This window comes from Scatophagus argus, chromosome 7 (genome assembly GCF_020382885.2).
Source record: "Scatophagus argus isolate fScaArg1 chromosome 7, fScaArg1.pri, whole genome shotgun sequence".
NCBI lineage: Eukaryota > Metazoa > Chordata > Actinopteri > Scatophagidae > Scatophagus > Scatophagus argus.
The window spans coordinates 7480411-7505836 of NC_058499.1; the positions used below are offsets into that span (position 1 = coordinate 7480411).

The 25426-nt window shown below is 43.1% G+C and overlaps 1 protein-coding gene across 2 annotated transcripts; it reads left to right on the forward strand.

Moving 5' to 3' along the window:
- Positions 1-25118, forward strand: prickle1a (prickle homolog 1a). Of its 2 annotated transcripts, none has more exons than XM_046393481.1 (8): positions 1-455; positions 17699-17901; positions 19742-19855; positions 20695-20832; positions 21563-21766; positions 21961-22147; positions 22587-23459; positions 23580-25118. In XM_046393481.1, exons 2-8 carry the CDS (start codon positions 17713-17715, stop codon positions 24446-24448), a joined length of 2574 nt encoding a protein of 857 aa, XP_046249437.1. In that variant the 5' UTR covers positions 1-455; positions 17699-17712; the 3' UTR covers positions 24449-25118. The 2 variants fall into 2 exon arrangements, with proteins under 2 accessions (XP_046249437.1, XP_046249438.1); XM_046393482.1 differs by lacking the exon at positions 1-455 and adding an exon at positions 12532-12843.
- Positions 25119-25426: the final 308 nt, after the last annotated feature.

Consider the following 25426-nt stretch of genomic DNA (forward strand, 5'->3'; position numbering starts at 1 on the left):
AAGGTGAAAGCAACAGAGGAAGATTAATTCACTTCGTAGTTTCCAGGCACTTAAATCACACAAACAACTCAGCCGCTGCAGCAGCAGGAGCGTTTGTCCACTGTGTTCCAGACTGGTCCGTCTCTCCAGGATTGGTGGGGGCTGCTTGTTTAAGCCAATAGGCTGGGAGCAGTGCTAATGTCATCTCACCGTGGCCGCCGAGAGGAGCACCACAGCGCACCGTGCGCCGCTGAGAGATGTGGTGACAGAGGGTGAAGTCAGATCAGACCAATGCAGCCAGTATCTGGAGTTTAAGCTTCTCGTTTGGCACACCTCTGGGTTCAGCTTTGCAGCACAGAGGTGCACCCTCTCTGGACTTTTCTTCTTATGCCAATGAGACGCAGCGTGAATCGCTTTTCTCACTTCAGGAATATTGGTTCTGGATACTCGATTTACTGCGACTGAACGCCTTGAGGGTGAGTGGACCAAGTGATTTACTGCGTTTAAACAGTTGTTTTCGCACATTAATTTCAGGAGTCTGGGCAGTTTGTACATATTCACAACTGCCAATGTTTGCTTCAGTCTATTTGTCGGATTTGCTGGCCACTTTATTTTCAGGTTTCACACTCTAAATGGCGCAGTGATGAAGAAACAAATCGACCTCATTGCTGTGCTTTAATGAGGAAAAATAAAACTTTTAACAATCTGTAGCTAAAACAACCAGCTGAGCTCCTCATTGACTCCATTGGTCTTTGGCTAATTCTGCCAGCCCAAAAACTTCATAATCCTCCAATGCCGCTTTGCGTTTTTACGCACCAATATCACCAAAACGACACGTTTCACTTTCCCAGCGCGTGTAGCCAGGGTAACCTCATTTCTCTGACTCTGAAAAAACTTGGTCAGAGACATGAGCTGGGTGGAAGCGTTGAGTCCCCGGGGCCTCCAAATGTATGGACTCAGCTGTCGCCTGTCACTTTGGTGACAACTGGTCGGCACTGACCGCTGCTTGTCCGCTGCTGCTGTGCTCCATAGCTGTCAGGAGTGCTGCTGAGTGAGGGAGAATGTGGTCGCATACCCTTGCAACATACAGCGTGAGAAGTCACTCTCATTTTCGTCACGATTTAGCCCTGAAATGTTTTAGTAAAAGTGAATACATCGGAGAACTTGTTTAAACTAGAAACCAATTTGATTTGAGAAAATTCTTGTGTCAGGTTCCATCCTCCAGCTAGTGTGATCTGTTGTATTGTGCCTTCTTTCTAGAAAAGAAATAAAATAAAATCTAAAAAAGAACAGAAGTATCCCAACTTGGTGACTGGTTTTAAGACTGGTTTGAGCCTATAAACCACTTATTAGGATGGATAGTTTTGCAGTGCAGTCACCTCTTAAAATGAAAATAACCCTGCAAAGTGCTTGAGTGAATTCATCAGTCCTCATGGACCTCTTGCAGAACCAAACATGCCATAAAGTGTTTCCTTTGGAGGACAATGACACACGTTCAAGTTTCAAACATTTCCATTCTCAGCTGTCTTAGAAAGTACTAAGCTCACCGGACACAAGAGAGCCCTTACTGTTATATTTAAACATGGCTGTCTAAGATAATATTTTGCTCTCATTGTAGCACAGTAAACATCACCATAAGCCATTAAGCCCTGTGGGTGTCCCTCTTGGGGGCTGACAGAATGACAGACCCACTTGGCTCAGACAGAGCTCAAACCAGCACAGAGTCAGACTGGCCTGAAATCTGTCACAGTGGTCACAGCTGACAACAACAGAGCGCTGCTGATCCCAGGACAGTTCAACTTGAAGCCCGACAGCTAGGTGAGAGGACAAGCCCAGGAGATTTGGGCACGTTGGATAGGTTGTGTGAGTGATTTGAGGTACTGCAGAACAAAACAAGTGGAAATGAATTTAAATAAATGGAAATATACTTTGGAGCACTTTGAAGTGGCCCTGCTGACATTGTGCAGAACCCAGAGTTAATCTCCCTCCTTTGTACTGTCAAAGTGTAACTCACCAGGCCAAAAATCTTGCTCTGATTGCACCAGCAGGTATTTTGAAACATGATCGCTCTTTTAACCATCCTGTCATATATATGTATGATATGTATTTATATTTTTCCTTGGGACAGTGACCAGTAAAGGATTAAGGTAAAGATATAAATACTCTTGAGTGAATGTGATTGTTGTGGACAGGAAGGACAGAGCAAAGAGCACAGAAACAAGGTGGTGGTGTCACCTAGTGGCTACAATAGAGGTTGACGCCTTCACTGCCAGGCAGTCAGAGGAACTGATTAGCAGCATTGTCTTCAGGATATGAGCTGCTTCACATTTTCATCAAAATAAAAGCAAACAAAAAGTCTTTTGGGGTTTTATGTGAGCACAACTGTTTATTACAGGATTTATTTGATACCATGTGTTTGATATGCTACGATATCTGCATTTAACTGTACCAAATGTACTAAACCTATGCAAAAACAAATAAGTACAGATCTACAATCAGATTTTCAGTTCAAGGCTGTACAGACATCAGTGTCACAGATATGTTTGCATGTGTTCAGTGACTTTTTCTGCACCAGCAAAATAACTCTATGGTATCAAAAGAAGTATTGAGCTTTTGCAATAGTATTGAATCAAAGTTTAAAACTCTGGAATCGTGACAACCTTAATTCTAATCAGTAATTCAAATGTAGTTCAGTAAATGTTGCTTAATGGATCGACATACTTCACATCTGCTGAAATCTGGCTCTCTTGCTTCACACTGCACTTATTTAATGTTTAGATGATCTAACAGACGAGGCATGTGTCATTAAGGGAGCTGAGCTTAGACTTTCCCTGATCTGCTGCAGGTGAGAATTCTCTGCGAATATTAAGTTATTTATAGACCAAATGATTTACTGGTGGTGTTGTGGGAGCAGCTCCACATATCACACAGTGCTTGTTCACATCTCATTTCAAAAAGCCCTTGAAGTGAATTAAAGGTACCATTAATAGAACCAAAAGACTTGGAGAACATTTTGTTCTGTTAAAAAAAAAAAAAAAAAAAAAAAAATAGCTGGTCTGATTATAAACTGTCTTGGACACAGTAATGGAAACAGTTGTGATCAGTTTAGACAATTTGATGTTTATGAGTGCTCGCCTAAATGTCGAACATGTTTATTTTAGCACCAAAGTGCATCAAGACTGTGGGATTTCGGACTGGGCATCATGAAGGCCTTTCTTTTATATGAGAGCTTCATAGTGCGCCTTTCAACTAGAGAGACTAGCAGTAACATTAGCACACTTGTGCCATCGCATTAGTGCACAGCAAGGGTGGATAGAGACAAATCACAGACATGAAGTCAGTCTGAGACATAAACAGTGGAGCATGTTGTGGTGTGTGAGTGTGTGTGAGAAAGTGAAGCAGATGAACGTGATCATCTGTGTGTGTGTGTTTATGACTGTCTGTAGGTTTTGGAGTTCATGCATGTGTGGCAGACACCCAGCTGAGTGTGAATGAGCAGAATGTAAGTCCCAATGCCCGTGTGTATACGTTTCCCACTGTTGATTTAAAAGCCCAGTACCGGTGAAATGTACACAGAGGCCTGTTTGTGCAAAGCCAGAATGAATCACCCTCGCGTCCGTGTAAATCGCCTGCAAGCCAAACACTCTGGCAGCCTTTTATCCCCAGACGTGGTCCAGCTCACCGCAGCAGGGCTAAAAGCAGAGCGGGGACAGGGCTGTGTGTTGTGAGGAGCTGTCAGAGGAGGCCAGCCTTTCATGGCTCTGGACGGGGAGATGTGGCATGGAGTCGGGTTGCCGAAGACAAACTCCAGAGAGCACGAGCACGTTGACTGTAAACTGTTTGTGGTAGGTTGGCAGGAGGCTGGATGAAGTACGGTTTGTTTAAACGCCGGTGGTCCCCGAGTCTGTGGTCACTGGGCCTGGCTGAATGGACGGTGGCCTGGATGGTCAGATTTAGGTCACTGTTACACCGCGGTCGTAGATATTGGGATAACCACTGTGGATGCGGCTGTCTTGGTCTTGCGGCAAAGTTCCCCTTGCTGCAACGTTCAAACAGCATCGCGTATGAGAGTCAGTGGGATCTGCCTGCAGCAGTGGCACACATTGGATCCACATGCTAAGCATTATTCTAAAGTGATTAAAGGTAGCTAGTGATTTAGCGCTTCCAGGCACAACTCTGTTTATTAGGAGCTGCAGGATGATGTTAGAGGAAAACGGGTTTGGCTCTCGCACTGGAGTTTAATGCCCCAGCAGATCTCTGGTAACCACACTGCATAATTGCGGGACTAACCATCAGACCACCACGATGATGAAAGTCATACTCAACACACATGTTTCATTATCACCACCGTGTATAGGCATGATGCTCAACTGCGAATGAATACTGCATAATAACCACGGCGCAGTGCTACAAAACTGGTTATTATCGACATGTCTGTGTTTGATAAAGAGGAATAACACATGTAGAGATGCTAAATGTCAGCAACTTAACTGATTGGAGTTTTTGGAAAAACATGGCTGCCTGTCATAGGGCATGTTGTCTCATCTGTCCTCCACATCTTTAGTGATCCATCCAAGAAATCACAGCATCAAGGGCTAGAAGCAAAAGAAAACATATAACACCGAGATAGTCATTAAAAATCCCAGCTCATTTCCCTGGGACACAACAGGGGATTCAGTTAAGGCTTTCCGGACCCACAGCTGGAAATATGCAAAACACCCCCCTCCCCTTTCCTGTGGCTCTTGTTCCTCCTGCCCTGTTGGCATTGTCACAGGGCTGGAAGCAGTGAGTGTGGATGATATGGAAAAGGTCAGCTGGGTTTAGAAGTGGACTCTGCAGGGCAAAGGATTTTTGGACTGAAAACAAAGGTATTTCCTGAGATTTTTCTGAAAGGTTGCCGCTACAGACAGCAGGGACAGTGGCTGGATGTCTGCCAGGATGTTCCTCTCTGAACATTTACTCATTAAAACATTGATCCCGTCATGTTGTACCATTCCATTAATGAGGTTACAATCAGGACATAAATTTATGCACATGAAAATTTGGCCATCTTCATAAATAACACAGTGCTGAGTTAAATTATAATAACCAATTTAAAATATCTCACAAAATACATCATAAGAGAATTAACAGTAAATCAGTGCTGTATCCTCTTTTGGCTCTCTAGGAAGAAGATTTAAACAGCTGCTTCTTCTTTTCTCTGTTTTCCGTTGGAGGAGTTTTTCATGTCTGCTAATTCAAAGACAATTTCTTGACAGTCGTCATACAGCAAAAATAAAGTCATCCAAGAAAAGAAGTCCATCCCACATAAAGATGTGGTTATTTCAGCTTAGTCATGTTGTCCTAGAATAAGCTAATGCTAACATTTAAAACAAGCAAGTAAAGTGAAAACAGGTGTGAAAACAACACACATTCAAGTTGTGAGAGGCAATATTTATATTTTATCACGTAAGCATAAAGAATTACAAAATACCTCAGTGTTTATGACTGATGGCTGGTTTAGCACCATAGAGAAGTTGCCAAAAATCAGAGTCTATGTTCTATAAGAACTGGATTATGTTCGCACAGCTGGAATCTGCATCAGAGTCGGTGTTCTTCATATCTAAACCCAAAGACCCACTCCTAACCGAGGTGGTGTATCTACTTGATTAAATGATAATTAATAGATAAACGGAGCAAAACTACTTAGCCCTGAACACAAATAATGCCATAATGCAAAGACATTCAGACTGCCCTACTTTATCTGTACATTTTTGTCTATTAAATGGGTTTTTTTTTTTCAATCCTGATCTATTCTTGCACGTCCACTTAAGTTTTACTGAGAGTTATGAAAGCTATTTTTAATTTTATTGTCACTGGATTTATGTTTAGTATTTGCTCCCTTCCTATCTTGTGTAATTCATCTCCTCACACAGAGGGAATGTTTTATTATCAGTTGGAAACAGTCACTGTCATACATCACAGTGAAGGCAGATATGGTGGAATAACATACAGATGGGTCAATATTGACAGAGGCTAACTGAGGACACGTCTTGCAGAGCAGCCGCCTGAGGCCCACAATGGGCCCACTGAGCTGACACAGAAACAGTCCATTTGGCCACAACAACCTGACGGCAGCTCCCATGGAGAGGCCAGTTCAAAGAGTCGGGTTTTTGTTTGCTATGCTCGCACTGTCTTCCTGTTAGGGGCTGGGCTCCTAAAGAAAACAAGGGCAGTAGCACACCAGATGTGTACATCTGTGCGTTTGTGTCCTGTCCGGAGGCAAACGCTCACATTTGACCGTTCAAATCAGAATTTAGAACATTCAGAATGTTTGCTGAAAGGGAATAACATCTTAAAAGGCATCTCAGATTGTATGGAAAGGATTAATTAAAACACACACACACATATACAAAGTGTATGCCCACTCAGTCGCATGTTCCTTCATGCTGGCCTGTAATGCAGACTGAAAATAGTCTGGTGTCATTACTGACCTCAGTCTTAGCAGCTTCAGAAATAACACACAACAGAAACAGACGTATTACACGCAAGGTTTCTAAGAATAATCTCTGCCCGTGTCCTTTTTTCCTCTGTAGACACACACTGTGCCAACAGGCATGTATACACACTCACACACAGACCTCTGGCATTAATGACCCCATGTCTGAATTGTATATCTGCTAAACTGAGTGAGGCCTCCATAGGGCTTCAGATTGGATCTCACCAGACCTGATTATACAAACACACACACACACACAGACTAAATATCCTGTGGACATCTCATAATGAAAGTAGGTCTAGATTTTTTTCCTGTACATTTGAAGGTGAGTCACATGAGGAGGTGAAAGGGTCAACAACATCAGAGCAACAGGGAGCCTTACAAGGGAGATCATTGGGCCTCTCCTCTGCTCTTTCTGCTGTTTTTACTACCACCTTAATGACTTAAATTGTGTCCAATTAAGCAGAGCTGGAAAGAAGCATCCCCGCTCTCAGTCGTCAGAGTTCCCTCTGTGCTGCGGCACTGGAGCATGTGTTTAATTAGGACGCTCTAAAAAGACTCTAACAGAGTGTTTCTCCAGGAATGTTAATCATTAGTGGGATCCTGACCAAGCAACTCTTAACTGTTTCGGAGTATTGTTGGATTGCATGGTTTGCCTTTTGAAGCCGTGCGGCTCAGGAAAATGCTTCCACAAACACTTCCACGTGTGTGAATTGCCAACTTTCTCTTCCCCCTTTTTTTTTTTTTTTGAAAAGAACCTCCATCCTCTCCTTCTGCACTGACTTGCTTGTAGCACTCATGCTTGATTATTGCCTGTTGTGTTACTGCGGTCTTATTGATGTGTCCGTTTGAGCCCGGGGCTGTAAACGCACAGGAAATAGTTTTCTCGTCATGAGAAAGATATATGGTTGAACTTCGAGGAAAGTTGAGGCGAAAAGTCCAGATGTGTGGTTAAAGTGTTGTGTGAGTTAGACTTACTGAAAGTGTGAGGTCATAAGCTAAAAAAATTTACTGACGTCTTAAAGGTCATGAGTGTTGAACCAGGACGTTGACAGGATGCTGCTTCGACAGGAGTGATCAAACCTTTTCACGAGGCATGGAAAACATGAAGGTTTCACTGAAGAAATTAAGATGATAGAGAAATGAGCTGATTAAACCCACAGTCTATGGTGTTAATAGGGCTGTTTTGTAATTTTATGTCTATATTCTCCCCAGTTTGTCCATGGAGACCACACATGACAGACTTTTCCCTTTGCTGATCCATTGCTTTTGTCAGTGCAAGTGAGTAGTCTAAGAGCAGCCCATTCATCCTCAGCCTGCTCTGTGTGCAGACAGCCACAAGCTTTTGTTGAGTTATAGTGTCCTCAAATAAAGGGGCTTCCTCCCTTTAACAGCCCCAGGAGCTCTGTCGCTCCACTTCCCATTGTTCCCAATGAGGTCCGGCTTTTACAACTAGGTGAGAGGGTGTCAAATTGAAGGTGAAATATGAGCTGTCCTAATTGTACATCTCTGCAATGTTTGGCAAAGCAGTTAGACGGCAGCGTACTTCTGATAAAGTGAAGAAACAACCCGTGTGCTGTGCTGTGACAACAGGCTTTGCCTCGCAGAGAGGTGTTATGTCATGTATTACAGGTTACTCCAGGGAAACTGGAAATTCATGTTTTATTACATCACACATGGCACAACAGGGTTACAGCAAGTTAAATAACACACAAATTATTGGGTAGATTAGCAATATGTTCATTGTTTCCACAAAATCAGGGTCATTCAAACTGACCTCATCTACTTAAGTATTATTATTATTTATACCACTGCATTACATACTGCAATTTGATAATTAAACACAGATCGTTTGATTATGGTCCTTTATGGATATAAGTATTATGACCATTTTGTTGCTATTTGGCAAATTAGACTTTCAGTGAAAAGTTTAAAAGTTCAGGTGTAACCACATCTCATTACCAATTTAGTCCAATAAATCTGGAATCCTTTCCTTTATTCATTTTAATTTTTCCTATTCAGCGCTCTTGAGAAACACATGATCTTTAGCAAGGTCAAGTGTCACATGAGTAGATATTTGTCTTTAATTTTTACAAATGTCTCTTGTCAGAAACTAAGCTTAGATCTAAGCCTTGCCCTCAGCTGCCTCCAATGTGTCAGAGTGAAACAGTAAAAGGGGTTATGTGAAGGTTATAGGGCTAACAAGGCCACAGTCTGACCTGAGTTTGTCAGCACCAATCTGGCTAAGTCAATATCAATGCACTGACTGCTCCACCAGTTGACCTTTTCCTCCCTCTTTCAAGGCGTAAAAAGGATTGTTGTTACAGTAGAGTGATAGGCTTTTATTGGCCTTTATAACTGAGGCTTTTGTTGGCCCTGTGTCCTGCTAATACCCGTTGGCAAGTCATTTAAACCTCAAGAATGCCTACTTTTTATAAGGTAGCTCACACATCAGCGGGAGTTGCTCTCAACAATGGTCATCAGTGACAGTAAGTTAGAGACTGGCCTTCCCTTTGACCCCTTTATGGCATTTCTTGGTACTCAAATTCGTCTCTTTTAAACATGTTAGCATCCATCGCTAGACACAATGTTTCACATTGTATCATGCGCTTACTGCAAGTTACAGCATTCTTCTTTTTCCAGAAGCTTTGTTTTACGGGTCCCCCTGTTCAAGGACATGTTTGAACCAGAGAAGAATGCAGTTTTATCATTGGGCGGTGGTTCTGATGAGGATCATCCCTGTCCTGTCGTTGTCAGGGCATGCTGGTCATAGACTACGCCACTTTTTTTTTTTACAACAGCGAGGAGGTGCAGACCAGGTGTGAGGTGCTGTTCAGGTCGTTGTGGCTATGACAGGGGAATGGGCTGTAAAGCCCCGGGGACATAGATTTATGGGTCATCTGGTGCTCTCTAAGGTCAAAGGTCGGGGATGCATGACTTGTCCAACTTAATATTATTCAACTATCTGACGCGAACCTTGAACTTTGCAGCCTCCTACTTCTAACTATAGAGTTGTGTGATCTCAGAATGAGACTCATGAGGTTATTCTGATATGACAAAGACAATCTAAAGATGGCTTTAAATAGCTGTCCTCATCTTAGTTCATTGCCAAAGGCCACTCACTCTGTTTTGCTGTTTCAGTGTAAGATGTTTCCACAATCTGGACCTCATAGATATTTGCTATTGCATCTTTGAAAATTTAAACTTGTTACTCAGCTCTCTTTAAAATCTGCAATTTTGAAATTAGAAGAAACTTTATAAGGAAGGACAACTGCCTCCTGTAATCTTCAAATGTGGCAAACTCTTGCATTGAATAAACAGGTGGTTTATGTCTACCTTTAGGGGAAGTTGGGGACAAATCTGTTTACTCGTGCTGATATTGCTGAATAAGCTTTCTTGCTTCTGTCTGGATTAATTTATCGCCTTGGCTTTGCCATTCATGAGTGTCCCCCCCCAAAGGCAGGATGCTGTGTTGTCCCTCCCCTCTAAGAATTGCTAATAGAGCAGGGTGCAGAGTCTTTAGGACCAGTACAAAGGCCTGTAAAAGGGGGCCTCTCCTCCCTGGCTGGCCTTGGCTGTTACAATGGCTTTGTCCACACACCCACACACAGCTACGCTATATGAGCCATGCATGCCACAGACCGACAATCAATTTGTTCGATCAGTTTTGTTTCAGATAAACTTTACTTTCTTATCACCGAAAGGAACATCAACCCATCTAAATTTAAAGGTGCAATATGTAAGTTTTTTTTTTGGTTTAAAACTATGTCACAGATGTCTATGTATTATGTTGCACTGATAACTGCTGAAGTTAGTATGCTGATCAGATAGCCATCCTGTCTCGCAAAACTACTGAGTACCTCAAGAGGCCTTAGTCCGATAGTATCACTCAGGTCCCTGGAGGTGGATGTTGACTGATGCCTTTTCTTTCCTTCCTGATCAGAGCCAGTCCTGGTTGGAGCTGTTGTAAATCGCCTTGTCCTTACCTTGACATCAGACTGTTCCCTGAAAGGCTGTTGATCGTTATTCTGTTGGCCACTCTCCTGGCTCTGGTTCTGGTGCCCATTCCAGCACTGTCCTGCCAACATTCCCCACTGAGTCTAGCTTGCCAGCACCCCGCCCAGTGCTGCGAACTCCTGTTCCATACCTAGCTGCCTAAATGACAGTGAAATGGTGGTCAGTATTCACCACCCACGCTGATATTTCAGCATGTAACGGTGTGAATGTGAGGGATATGAGTAGGCAGAGGATGGAAAGAGTGCCTTTCGATCACAGGCTGCCAATCATGCATAATAAGTAAGCTAAGAGAGGAATGAGTTGGTAGTATGTGGACAATGATGTTCTTCTGTACTAAGGTCGATGTATCAAACACTGAATAGAATGTTGACTGACTCAAATCATCTGCAGAACTGTGCAGGTAAATCAATAATTCTGTAGTGCTTGCTATATTTTTATTGCTGTTGTTCAAACGACTCCTTCGCTGCATAACCCTTATGAACCCTGTTACATCAGCCCCCTCTTAATAACCCGTACAACTCACAGTGTAAATGCTTCACGCATGTGTTCTTGTTCACAGAATTACACCCTGATGTCATCTCCACAAAATTAAAGAGCTGCTAAAATGTTAATAAAGAAAGCAATTCTAGCTGCTTAATAGATTCTTTTCCTCCTAGTAAAATGTTCTGCTGGTTTGTTTTAGTCTTAAAGTATGTTAACCCTCTACAGGAAGAACCTTGGGTTGAAAAGGATGAACTTTTAGGTTCTCTTAAACACAACTATTTTCTCTATAAAGCCTGTCCTTTTGGGAGAAAGTAACACTTTGAGTTTGCAACCAAACAACCACAAAAGCATGCAAAAGGTGCAACTGTCCAGAGTTTGACCTGAACTGGTCACTTTTGTTTTCTGAGGCAACAGGAAGAGAATCACGTTCTGACATTCCTGTAGAGGTGAAGGAGAGGCAGAGGTCAACTGTGTCCTTCTGGGGAGTTTCACTGGATGGGTGGACATTTTGGTTTAAAGGCACATCTCTTATTGTAGCACCTGTACAGTGCCGGTACACAGTAAAGGCAAACTTGCAAAGTAGGCAATGCTAGAAATGTAGTGTTGACTTTCAATATTTGCACCCCTAATTTAATACATTTACAAACTATCATAGAAAACAAAGAAAAGCAGTAGATACTCACATGTGACAACCAGTGAATTTTGCTCTACAAAGATTAATCAACAAAATTGTTGGAGATGGATTTTCCATCATTTGACTAATCGATTAATTGCGTAGCTTCACATTAGGCTGGAGGGTTGTTCTGTTCAACCTTTCATTACAGTACACAGATTTACATAATGTAGTTATGTTTTACATTTCACTGAATGATGTTGGACATTTTGAATCCTCACTCAGACATTGCTAAGCTAATAATAACAGCTTTGGGATTTAAGTAATTTTTTGCACAGGCCTCCTGTGTTTCATGTTAAAGGCATCATAGATGGTCTTGTTTAGACATGCTGACGTCATGTTTCAGTTAGAGAAAAAGGTTATGTGAGGCTGAGCCAGGATATTGCGGATGGTAGGAAGTAATTTCTTGCAGCGGGATAAATAAAGCATCTTTTGTTCACCAGATCCAACAATCAGTCTATAATCATAAAGCTGTAGTTAGCAGTTCTCTGTAACTTAATGACATTTTAGCGCTCAAGAGGAGAGAGACAAACCACCAGATAAACCAAAGCCTGGCTGTGACGTTCACCACCTTACCCACATCTTTGAGTTGTTGATAGTGAAGGAAGGAGAAGAATGTCATGTGAAAGCTGTTGTGGAGATGGGGCGGTCAGTGTGGTAAAATGAGCTTTGCCATCACTGATGTGCTACTTAAAAGCATAGTTCCTGTGAGCTTGAGCTCTACCGGTGGTTCTCATTTGGAAGCATATGTTTGAAGTACGAGGGGAGGGTCAGAAGAGGAGAGACGCCTCACTCCTCCATACCTTGCCATGACTGGCTGCTCTGAGGGTTGAGGGGCTGGGCTAAGGTTAAGAAGGCTGGGTTGGGAGATGGAGGAGGAGGAGAGGTGGTGGTGGGTGAGAGAGACAAGGGTGGGATGACCATCTGGTTGAGCTCCTCCATGTACACGCACATGCACACACCCTTCTCCAACACTCTCTCCCACGCACTCAGACAGACATCTCACTGACTTTTTACAGCCAGAGCTTTGATATGGGCTGTTACTGTGCTGACACTTCTGATAGAGAAGGCTGACTGCTTCTGTCCTGGAATTAGAGCTCTGAGGATCTTACATAGATATGGAGCCCAGAGGCTGGAAAAGAATCTAGGACTGGATATAGTGGCGATAAGATCCATTTTCCTGCTCGCCTCAGGAGAGTTGGCCTACACTGAGGTAAGACCGGCAGGGAAATGACTGAAGATGTAATCTGTTTTACTGTTTGTTTTTTCAGAGGCATGTACTTTGTTTGTAGTTAGTTTGTAGGAAAAAAAACTATTTTAAATAGTGGAGATGTTATTGTACCATAACTCATCCTGAACTATCTTTTGTTACTACATGAAACATGCAGACAAAAAAAGGTTTGAAATCTCTTGGGCAACTTCAGATTTTTTGCTTAAAATCTGCCTTCAGAAGAACTTTTTCCCACTGTGGATTGTGTATACTGCATACTGAATTTACTGGGATGTAAATGTGTTTGTCTGTTATGTGACAGAAGCATGTGTGTTGAGTCTAAGTTCATTTGGGCCAACGCATGCAGGTGGTCTCCACAGCGTAGATCTCTGTGGGGATGTCACTCCCATCCATTTGGTCTTGGAAAAACACTCCCCCAGCCATGAAAGGAAGCCTCAATAAGCTGACCAAACTCCAGCCATGTAGCACCTCAACACTGCATAAAACAGGCTCCTCTTTGGGTCTCTTGCTAGCTGCACTCAGGCTTCCCAGCAGCATTTCCACCATGGTGTTGACTGGGTTCAAACTTCTTGCAGAAATGCCTGAATGAACGTTCCTAAGTGTCATTTTCTGCTTTATTTTATGATTGTAAGTTGGCTTACTGGATTATTAGTTTACATGTTTAACCTAAAATTGCTGATTTGTGTGAGGTTCACAAAAGGATCTAATGGTCTAACCAATCTGACCTGACCTGTAGTTAGTTGGCCAGATCATTTGTTTTATTCGTTTGTTTTTCACACAGGATAGTAATTTGAAGATATTTGCGTATGCCAGGACAGTGTAGTAATATGCTGTTTAATTCTGAGGTTGAGACATATCTTGCCTGACATATAAATAGATTTGTTAAAGCTCAAGTAAGCAGGGACTATGAAGAGAAAATCTTGTTTTTCTCTTCAAGTAGAGCCTATCCTGTATTGCTGAACTTGCATGAGCCAAGTTAAACATGTAGGGTCAGTCCAAACTGACAGAGAGCACTGTGTTAGGTTGTGTGCTTGTCCATCATCCACTTCCTAGAGGAATATAGACAGTAATTCAGACCAGAAGCTGCTTATTTTCCCTGTCCACTCTCTCAAGGGTTGTTAATCCAAAGCTCCAGTGTCTGGATTTTAGGGGACTCTGGTTAAAGTGCTGTTGAATGCTGTTTAAAATGTCACTGACTGCAGTATTTATTGGTCAGTCGCAGTATGAGGTCCTGTGAGGGGTTTGTATTCCGCAAAGTGATAAATAACTTTACACTGTAGTTAACACATGATGCAGAACCCCACTGTGCCTTCTTAAGGGTTAATACAAATCTGTGGTTAACTTTTTCCTTAATGAATCAAGTTTGCACCCACTTGTTCACTGACCTCCTGTTATTTAAAGCTCATTGGAATATAGGCTTTCTGTGCAGACAAGACTAGTGCAGTCACTGTGCGCTTTTTCCCCAAAAGACGGGGCTCATTCATTCAAAATGTCTTGTGGGATGTTCTAAAATCTTCAGTCACAGAAAACCATTGAAAGCACACATGTGTTCCAACTTCCACCCTTTCACCTGCCTTGACTTATATTTCATCCCTTTTGTGTAACAAGACACATTAACATTTTCATATGCGTCAGTCACCCCATTTTAGCCTCAGTCTGATGACACCCCCCACCACCCTCTGGCCTCTGTGGGCAGATCAGTCAGATATGCAGGCCTGCAGCTCCCAAAGCCATGTTAACAAGCACCTTTACAAAAGAGTGCGGGGCTGTTAAACATTCAGGACTGCAGGGGTCTGGCTAGTGTGGGAGGAGGGCAGGACAGGGGGAACAGAACAGCGAGAAGGGGGGGAGAGTAAAAACTAATCGCACATACTATAGGTCCCTTGTTGGGATAAAAACTTTAAAAGCCAGCACAAGTAGTCACTGACTTGGTGAGTCAGTATGAGCATGATTAGGTTAGTTGGCTCAGTGCCTCCGTCGTTCAAACAGTTAAGGTAGCATTCTGGGCAAAGTTGCAGGAAATTAACTTCTTGACATCTAAAGGAAAAAATTAGCATACAAGAAGATGTGGCTGTTTGCTTAAGACTGAGTCATGTTCATCCTCTATTCGTCTTCTGGGGCCTGGCTTAAGTTCAAGCCTGACATTCCTGTGAGTCAGGTTTGGCTTTGTGATACATCCTTGTGGAGTCTTGGCCAACATGTGAAAGCAAACATCTCTCTAACAAATGCAGCGCATGAGTGAGGCTCTGCCTGATAAAATGTGAGGCTGTGACTTTGGAGGCTCTTGGCTCCTGACAGAACCTGCCTATAGTTAGCTATCTCCCATGTGAAACCCAAGCTGCTCTCAAACAAGGCCACATTTTTGCAGGTTATTTTGGTCTCATTTGCAAGTCAATAGATGTGACTAGAACAAGAGACTGTCTTATCCCCCCCACCCCCCAATCTGTAGAGAGGTTATCTGGGTTTAAGGCTGTAACTGTCATGTATGAGGAGATAACACACCACATCTTCAGGAGAAAAAAAGGACTTAAAGGCAGATAAACAAGCTCTTGATGGAACAAGCCTTTAGTGGATTCCTTCACAAAGGTTTTATTGTTCAGGATATCAAGCATGTTAATGGGACATATCATAAGGCAATCCACCTGATTTGACACTTTGTGGTAAAGTAAACAAATTCCAAAAAAAGCCCACGAATCCACCACAGGCTCAAGAAGGGAATGCCAGGCATTGGCAGTAGCGAGGTCACTGGAGTGACTCGTCCTTGAGGAAGATGAGTTGATATGAATGGCCAGCGGCTGCGTGGCCTGGCGTGTCATGTGTGGAGCAGTTAATCATCCACAGGAGGGTGTGGAGTGCCCCTCTCTCAGAAAGAGTCGTCACTGAACAAGAAGCTGGGTACATGGGCATCCAGCTGACTCTGACAGGGTGTTTATGTTGCTGTGTGTGTATGTGTATGTGCTGTTGACCAGCATAGCCTATGGTTCTACATGTCTGCACGCCTGTGTCAGTGTTGGCTTCAGCATAAATGTGTGCATTCCCACTTCATGTATGTATAGGAGCTGCACATTCCAGCTGGGTATATATATCATTCCAGGAGAGAGCGCAGATTTTCAGGTCCCTTTACTGTCACATTGGTGTTCAAAGGCTGCACTCGAGTGTGTCTGGTTTTCTCAGCTGTCTCTCTGTGGCCCTCTGTGCCCTCACAGGCCATAGGGGGTGGAGGTTTGGGGGGAGGTGGTGTAAGAGCCGGGCTGCTGGACACTGGCTGGGCTCCCATTTGATCTCAGCTAGAGCCCTTGGCCTGTGAGAGATGACCACAACTGGACACGCATTCATCATGTCTGCTTGTTCCAAGGTTTAGAGCAGCTAAGGAAATAAAGTAGACTTACAGGAGTGTTTTAGTTAGCAACTGACAATTATTGATAAACCAGGTTTTTGAATTGATTTATTACACAACTTTTAAACAGAGTACCTTTTTCTTTTGTCGCAAACAAAACACTGACCCCTCAGTTTGTCACATTGCAAATTTTTAACACTAATATATCACTTAACCAACTAAACACCCGCTGTCTCACCCTCCCCACACCATGACAATGGACACTGTGGGGACGGTGAGACTATAAAGGTTACTTTATTGATAAATTAATGATTTTTTTGTATTTTAACAAACTATGCACTTATATCTTTTTTTGTTGCTACTGCATTACAAACCCTTCTGCAACAATGTGGATGTGTAAAAAAGCATTAGTGACTATGGCCACCACACACATAGGTCAGCACTGCTAGTCTTTGATCTCCTTGCTCTATTTTTCCTCTTTCTATTGCATTGTCAGTGTCCAACTGAGTATCAGTCGACGCCATCCATCCACGTCCCCCTCTATCCATCTCTCTTCTGTCCAGCTACTTCACCTGTCTGGCATTGTTCTGTCCATCTAAAAGATGAAAGGATGATCAGACATTCACTGCAGCAGGTTGGAAAACAAACAGACCAAAGAAAAAGCTGAGATGAAGGGAGCGACCAGGCTTGTGGACATTCCCCATATGGTGGCCCTGTCCTAAGGCCAAGCCTGTGTTTATACAGACCACAGGCTCAACTGATCAAGCCAGCATCAGATCTCATGTGGTGGCCCCTCTTGGGACATAGTATGACGTAGCACCTCAGAAGGTTAAATGATGACTCAGTCAGACCTTAGCTCCACAGATAAGGTGAAACCTAAAGATTTAACAACCAGTGCGCGGTATTGTTCTTGTTTTTGAGTTGAGGCAAACTGGATTACAGTATAGTAAAGGAATGAGGTCTGCGAAACATTGCCCAAGACTGGGCAAACATATAAGCAGCTTTGAATTCACTTTGTATTTATGAATAGCAAACTGCTTGTTACTGTCACTATAATGAGATTGGACGTCACCTCATGAAGCTCTGGGAATTTCCTAATGGTCTCTATAGCCTCAAAAGCCACATGAGGAGGGCACATGTTTAACTGCCACCGCAATAGCAGTGAAAGGCTATAGTTCTCTTTATGAGTGTCCTCATGAAGTCGACTCATCACTTGAAGCGAAATAAGAAAAGCTTGCTCATATACCATAATGGGCTTTTGAGGGGGCACTGTGAACCTCATGAAAGAGACAGTGATGGTGTAATTCAGCTGGTGGTTAGCATTCAGGGGAATAGCACTAACATAAGAGATCGGGATTAGGTGGGGAAAGGATGGCATTATATGGGGATTGGTTGATCTAATGGCTTGTTAACCAACATTTTGTTTTCCTGTCTCCTGTCAATCGTCCCTCCACTTCCTATCCCTTGTCCCATCCTTTCCATTTTCCTTTGTCTATCTAGTAAAAAATCATCTAATGAGCCTGGCGAGTGCAGCAGTGTCAGCAGCTGGCTTCAAGGGTGGGGCACGCCAGCGAGACTTGATGATGGAGCAGAAGGTCAGTAAGCTGACGTCTGGCTTCCAGCGCAGCTCCACCTCTGATGATGACTCAGGCTGTGCACTGGAGGAATATGCCTGGGTACCACCTGGCCTTAGGCCTGAGCAGGTGAGCAAAATATTACTTAAAAATGGACTATTCTTATTGCTATAGTTGATGAAATTCATGAAGGCATTCTGGGCTAAGCTTAAACAAGACTGCTTAGTTTGGAAAGCTTGCAGTATGATATTGCTCTCTTTAATTGTACCTATTTTATTGGTTCACATATCATTATTTCCAAAAGTCACCACAATGAATAATAGTGTAACCTCCCGATAGAGAATAAAAACAGCTCTGACCTGATTTTAGCTCCCTTCTAGCCCATTTGCCTGGCCCAGATAAATGCTATTCAGTGCATTACTGAATAACATACCATCTAGAGTCTCTGGATAATGGCACCTATGGGACAGACAGCATATTTCATAAAACTTTTGGTCCCTTTGTTAAAGGCAGACTTGTCAGGCTCCACCAAGCAGCCAGTTAAAGACAGGATGTGTGTGTACTGTTATTTACAAACTGTGGTGCGGCAAAATCTGCTTGTGATTATCAGAGATTTGTTAAGAGCAGGACTTGGTGGGTCGAGTCTACCGCTGCTGGCAGCATGAGGAATCAAGGGGCCGTCTTTTAACAAGCGTTCCCCTCCACAAACACAGGCAGGGCTGTTAGTTGTGTCCGCAGGGCAGACAGTGTGATGTGGCACTTCTCCCAAATCTAGTGCAATTTTTTTTCTCTCCTGGTTTCTCTCTTCCTCTTCGCGTCTCTCCATCCCACTTCCCTTGTTAAACAACACACATGGAAGCAATGAGGGGGAGATGGGCAAGAAGAGATGGGTTCACAGCAAAAGAAAACCTTAAACACCAAACATGCAGGGCCTTTTGTTTTGGTAATGCATAGATCAACTGTAATGTTTTTACTGCAGCTATTGCCGTGAATGGGCCATGTATTATGGGTCATCATTACAGTAAAGAAACACATAGAGCCTTGGTGATAGTAAGTGGCTGTTCCCCAGCCCCTAGGGAGCTGGATAAGGGGTAATAGCGGCATGAAAATGTGCATAATTTATGGTGGGGGCAAACGTTGGGTTGATTGTCAGGGTAAATTGCTGTTACCCCCCCCTCTAGACAGCCAAAGCTGCAGGAAGCCCCCCCAACCCCACCCCCTCACAAGACAAGCACATCCCACCTCTTTATCTAGCCGACTGTAATAGCCCCTCCCTCATAAAGTTTAGTTTTCAGTGGTCAGCCCCAAGGGTCAAAGTGCCACTGTGACAGGCTGCTTTGTCTTGTCCCTATAGAGACAAGCATATCTGTGGAAAAATACAATCTTTAAACTGATTTTTGATTTGACCTGTTGACCTGTTTTGACTTGTTTAGTACAGATTTATGAAGAAAATTATTCCTCCAATGCCGTCATCAAAGAACAATGATTATATGCGTTGTCCTGTTTAAATAAAGCTGATGTGGGGGTTAAGAAAAACCCAAGCAAACACTTTGATTCCACAAAGTCAGTCTTCCATACATTTTACATAGAGCTGTCCCAGAATGTGTCTCATCATAAATTGATGTGTTGCTTCTTTGGTTCCCTGGAGAAGAATTTGTGTTTGTAAGTATGGACTGTTCTGTCTAGGATCATAGCGATAATATATTGCTGCAGCTGGATGGAAAAGGACGAAAATGTGGGTTTAAAAAACCTTCTGAATTTCTTGGGGAACCAAAAACACAGCTATACATTCAGATTAATGACCCCACATACTTGAAAATACATAACTTGGAAAGGGTTTCATTTGCCTTGCTTGGGGATTCATTGAGCCTGTCACCAAAAAACTTGTATCTTGTCATGAGACTTTCTAATTTGGCTTTGTGCCAGACATTGTTGCTAATCTTCATACTCCATGGCATCATTTCTCCAGGTCCAGCTGTATTTCTCCTGTCTGCCTGAGGATAAGGTCCCCTATGTGAACAGTCCAGGAGAGAAATTTAGAATTAAGCAGCTCCTGTACCAACTTCCGCCGCATGATAATGAGGTAAGAATACTTTGTACGTGTAAATGCGAGAATCGTAAAATTCATCCCAGCTCATCCTCTCATTTACACCACAGCTGCAGAAGAGATCAACTTTCCATTTTGTTTGGGTAGCCGTATGTGTTGCCACCCACTGAACCCACAGCGTTAACAGCCTCACCATCTCCATGCCATCCCGCTAACGTGATCCCTTGGCATTCACGCTGCCATCACACTAGGGGATTTTTGTTCCACAATCTTGTAGACGTGTAGTGTGGGCACAATGTGACTTTTGACTTGATGATTTTGTGATGTTTGCTGCGAGCCCCCACCAGCAGGATTCCTGTCATAGCAGTGGTTTTTACGAGGAGTGCTCAGCAGGAGAGAGGGACGTTGGTTGAAAGGAGCTTTATGTGATGCCACCACCACAGTGGCACCACAGTTCGACTTGGCTGTCTCTCTTCCTTTGTTGCCTGGCCTCTTGATTTCATTCTAAACTCAGGCCTTGTTTGTGTAAACGTCTGCTTTCCTTCTTGTTAAGACTTTGGGAAACATCAAAAAGGCCTGTTGTAAAAATGATGCTCTCAATCAAGGACTGTGGGTGGAGATATGTAGGGGGTCTAGGAAGGGCAAGCTGGGGTCAAGAGTTGCCTTTGTTCAGCATGCTCTGGTATGCACTCTGCCCTCTATCATACTTGCCTAAGTTTCTAACTTTTTATTAGTGGCCAACAGAAACAGAAAGTCACCTGAACAGGTTTTTTCTTTTATTATTTCATCAAATTATATGATGTAAAAGTGTGTAGAGTGAAAGTAGCCTTCTTACTAACTTAGAAGTTAGAATAACTTATCACTTTCTTTCCCAGGTACGTTACTGCCAGTCCCTCAGTGAGGAGGAGAAGAAAGAGCTGCTTATGTTCAGTGTCCAGAGGAAGAAGGAAGCGCTGGGGAGAGGCACAGTGAAGCTCCTGCCCCGCAATCTTCTAAACAGTATTTGTGAGCATGTACGTTCCCTGTCTTGCCTGTATTTCTTACTACTTTAAATATAGGGAGGACTTAGAAAGTGGTTGTGGTACATAGGAAGTTGTTTTTGTTTTGCATTCTTTCAAAGTCCAAGAGCCTTTTTCAACTACAGTACTGGAAAAAAAATGCTGCATGTACTCTGTATATCTCCTCCAGGGGTATTTGGCTAATCTGGATCAATTTTTAGCTAAATCCCAGAAGGAAAGCTGAAATAAAGTTCACGCTATCAGCCAGGCTATTTAAGAGATCCCTGAACACAATCTGGATTTGCAGCCATGCAGACAATAAAGGTTTTTGTGCTGAATGGTTTGGAGGGGCCCATGACAGTGTTTCACCTAGTATTTAAAATGGGTGTTGAGCAGCCAGAGGGTGCCCGTGCCAAAACACTTTGATGCAGCTCTATACCAGACATCTATGCTATTGTTTTTTCTTTTTAACTGCCAGTCCTAACCAGAGTCACTGTAGCTGATTTGAAAAGCCAGGTCCTCATATGATACACTGGTCAGGAAGACAAGTAAGGAATGTAAAACAAATCGGAGCGAATGGATTGAGAAGCCACATGATGTTCAGGTTTCTATGGGTAGTGTGATGTATGTAATTACCTGTGCAGGATTCAGATTGCCTTATCACAAAATGTTTTGAAACTACAACTAAAGCACAATTTTAGAGACATAACAGGATGTTATAATTAGCCATGTCTGCATATTACAGTGTGGTGAAAACATCAACGGTGGAGAAATGGCAGTGTTTGCCTCGAGGACAGGCCCTGGGCTGTGCTGGCACCCTGCATGCTTTGCCTGTTCCACGTGTAGTGAACTTCTGGTGGATTTGATCTACTTCTACCATGATGGAAAGATCCACTGTGGAAGGCACCACGCTGAGCTACTGAAGCCACGCTGCTCAGCCTGTGATGAGGTAAAACCATGAGACTGAAATACTGAGCGAAAACAATGTAGTGATGGAAAAACAGTCTGACGTTTATGGCATTTCAAAACTCCTCTGAGAAAGCAATAAAATTTGTTGTATCTCTCCATAAATATATGAAGAAATATATAGACTGATGACAGCTAGAAAAAGATGTCTCATCCAGTGCATATCTATGTTCACAGATCATCTTTGCTGATGAGTGCACAGAGGCAGAGGGGCGCCATTGGCACATGAAGCACTTCTCCTGTTTCGAATGCGAGACAATTCTCGGTGGCCAGCGCTATATCATGAAGGATGGCAGACCATACTGCTGCGGCTGCTTTGAGTCTCTCTATGCTGAGTACTGTGAGGCCTGTGGAGAACATATTGGTAAGATGGTGATTTTTACTAGGGTTAAAATAAAACATCTAACAATTGTCTACTCTAAAGGCTAGAGTAGACAATCTCACAAAAAAATCTTTGCACATACAACAAGCTGTACATTTTGTATGTACTGTTTGCACTGTACATAAAAACTACATACACACCCCCTTTTCATCTGAATAATTGATTTACCATATTATTCATATAATATCTGTATGTATATATGCTGCAAACGCCTGTCGGTAATACTGTAATACTAAGTATTGGTAATAATATTGAATCACTACTTGCACTGTATATAAATAATACTATTCTTGCACTTCTGGTTGGTTGCTAACTGCATTTCATCGGTTTTGTACCTGTACTCTTCACAATGACAGTTAAATTGAATCTAATCTAATCTGAACTAGTTGTGCTGACCATCTCAACATTTCTCCTTTTCCAGGTGTTGATCATGCTCAGATGACCTATGATGGGCTCCACTGGCATGCAACTGAGAGCTGCTTCAGCTGTGCCCAGTGTAAGAGCTCTCTACTGGGCTGCCCCTTCCTGCCATACCAAGGCCGTATTTACTGCTCCAAGGCCTGCAGTCTTGGGGAAGATGTACATGCCTCTGACTCATCCGACTCTGCTTTTCAGTCAGCACGCTCACGCGAATCCCGCCGCAGTGTGCGCATGGGCAAGAGCAGTCGCTCGGCTGACCAGTGCCGACAGTCGCTTCTTTTCTCACCCTCTGTTAACTATAAGTTCCCTGGATTCAGTGGAAATGCTGATGACACCTTGACCAACAAGCTTACCCACATGAACTTATCTGATGAGCATTTCTGGAGAGGGCGTGGTGAGGAGGCAGAGGCACCCGAGAACCAGGAGGAGGAGGAGTGGGCTGAGCATGAGGACTACATGACTCAGCTGCTATTAAAGTTTGGGGAACACGGAGTCTTCCAGCAAGCCAGTGACTCCAGACCCACAGATTTTTGGATTTCTGAAAAAGATGTTAAGTCGAAGCAGGAGTCCTCAAAAGCTGGCAGTGGGGGTGGAGGAGGAAGGGGGAGCTTGGCTAGTAAGAAGTACCAGGCTGACATGTACTGGGCCCAGTCACAGGACGGACTAGGAGACTCAGCTTACGGCAGCCACCCAGGTCCAGCAAGCAGCAGAAAGATCCAGGAGTTAGAGCTGGATCATGGAGCTGGTGGAGGCTTCCAGGGAGAAGAGCCACAGTGGTATAATGACTCTTTGGAGTGTATCACAGATGAGCTCAAGAAGACCGATCAGAGTGTCCGAGACTCCATGGACTCACTGGCACTCTCCAATATTACTGGTGAGTAGACGTGACACAAAACTTCAGATCTTTCTAATCTTTAACGTGACAGTGGTGGTTGTTTTTTAAAGTCCTCAGTCTGTGTGCAAATACTTAATAATGTTTCTCTCGCCTCTCTAGGGGCCTCAGTAGATGGTGACGGTAAAGATAGACCTTTGGTGTATTCCCTGCAAGGCTTCCATGAACTGGAAGGAGAAGACTGTGAGAAAACCAGTAATATGGGAACCCTCAACTCCTCTATGTTACACCGAAGTGCAAACTCCCTGAAGAGCTTGGTATCTGAGCAGGAAGAGGAGGTGGAGGAAAATGTTCCGAAGGAAGGGGAGGTGCCTCTGCCAGAGGACAGCAGACCTAAGCCTAATATCCCTGCACTCAGGAGGACACGCTCACAATCTCGGCCGCAACAAGTCAAATTTTCTGATGACGTGGTGGACAATGGTCATTACTGTGATATCCCCGTGCGCCAGCCACCTATGAGTGAACGGACGCGTAGAAGAGTGTACCACTTTGAGGAACAGGGCCAGGAACTTCACTCTAGCCGCCACCATCACCACCACAGGAGGCATCGCAGTCGCAAGTCTCGCTCTGATAATGCTCTTAACCTTCTGCCCAAGGAAAGGGCCCAAATGTGCTACAAAGTGGACCATACAGGCAACCCCCACAGCCCCAAGGGACATCAAGCCCATCTTGGCCACCCCAATCCTGCTGTCATGTCAGACTACAAGCTACAGGGCCCAGCCATGGGGAGATTCTTGGGGCTGTATGGGGATGATGATGACTGGTGCTCCACATGCTCCTCTTCCTCCTCTGATTCTGAGGAGGAAGGGTTTTTCTTGGGTCAGCCCATCCCTCAGCCCAGGCCCCAAAGATACTACTACACCGATGACTTGCCCAGCCCTGTGGCAGGCATGTCCTCTCCTTCTTATGGCCAAAGGACTAAGTCCAAAAAGAAGAAAGGGCACAAGGGGAAAAACTGTATAATTTCATAGACTTCAATACTCTCCTAACCTCAACGTTGGGTAATGCTCTGCCACTCACCTCTGCCTTTCGTGTCCACTGTTTAAAATGCAATTTAAACACTTGCTTGCTATTACTTCATTACAACACTCACTTTACAAAGGTGTTTGTGTGAGACACAAGTCCTTATTTTGAGTCTTCATTGGTGTACGCGTGGCATTACAAGCTTGCCAGTAGATTAACAAAGTATTTTAGAGTAATACATATTTATAAACCACCATCTTTAACTGTGTTTTTATAACAGTAAATATATTAATGTATATATTGTAGAATTAAAAAAAAAACCCAAAATGGCTATTTTTTATACCCTCATGACATGCTTTGGACCTAAATGGCACTAACAGTTAATTATTGGCAGTTGGTACAAAGCTATTTTTCAATAAGGGTGTCAGAAATTCAAAGGCAAATTGACTCTGACCCAAGCTCTTCAAATGTATTTTCTTCTGTGCTTGTGTTAGCGCTAACATAAAAACAAAACAAAACAAAAAAAAAAAACACTGCGTGTATTAAAAGGCCTGGTTGGGTGGTGTATTTATGTGTCACTGTATTGTAAGCAAATCATTCTAATCTGTATAAATGTACAAACTGGAAAATAAGGATAAGATAGATGATAATTGTAATAAAATTATCTATATATCGTGATTTGTGTTGTTTTTTTTTAACTCAAGGCGTCAACTTTTATTTTCAAAAATTTTACTAAAATAAATTAAAAGACAGTATTCACACACTGTTTGATTACAACTCGTATGAGTTGTAATAATGAATAACTAGAGAAATGGGTCTAGACATTTGAAATTTTTATGCCAGTTCATCTGCACTGCTCAGAATGGGTTGGCTGGAGTAGAAAAGAAGTGTTCATCTATGAAGGGTTTGTACTGTCACCTGAGGAAGGGTGAACACCATTCAGTAATGTACTTATTTAACAGAAAAAGGTGGAACAAATGTAGCTA

Excerpts from the sequence above, each read along its gene's own strand:
- prickle1a (XM_046393481.1), top strand. The coding sequence starts at position 17,713 with ATGAGCCTGGCGAGTGCAGCAGTGTCAGCAGCTGGCTTCAAGGGTGGG. Across the intron at positions 21,767-21,960 it reads GCTGCTCAGCCTGTGATGAG|ATCATCTTTGCTGATGAGTG; the intron begins GTAAAACCATGA and ends CTATGTTCACAG. Across the intron at positions 23,460-23,579 it reads GGCACTCTCCAATATTACTG|GGGCCTCAGTAGATGGTGAC; the intron begins GTGAGTAGACGT and ends TCGCCTCTCTAG.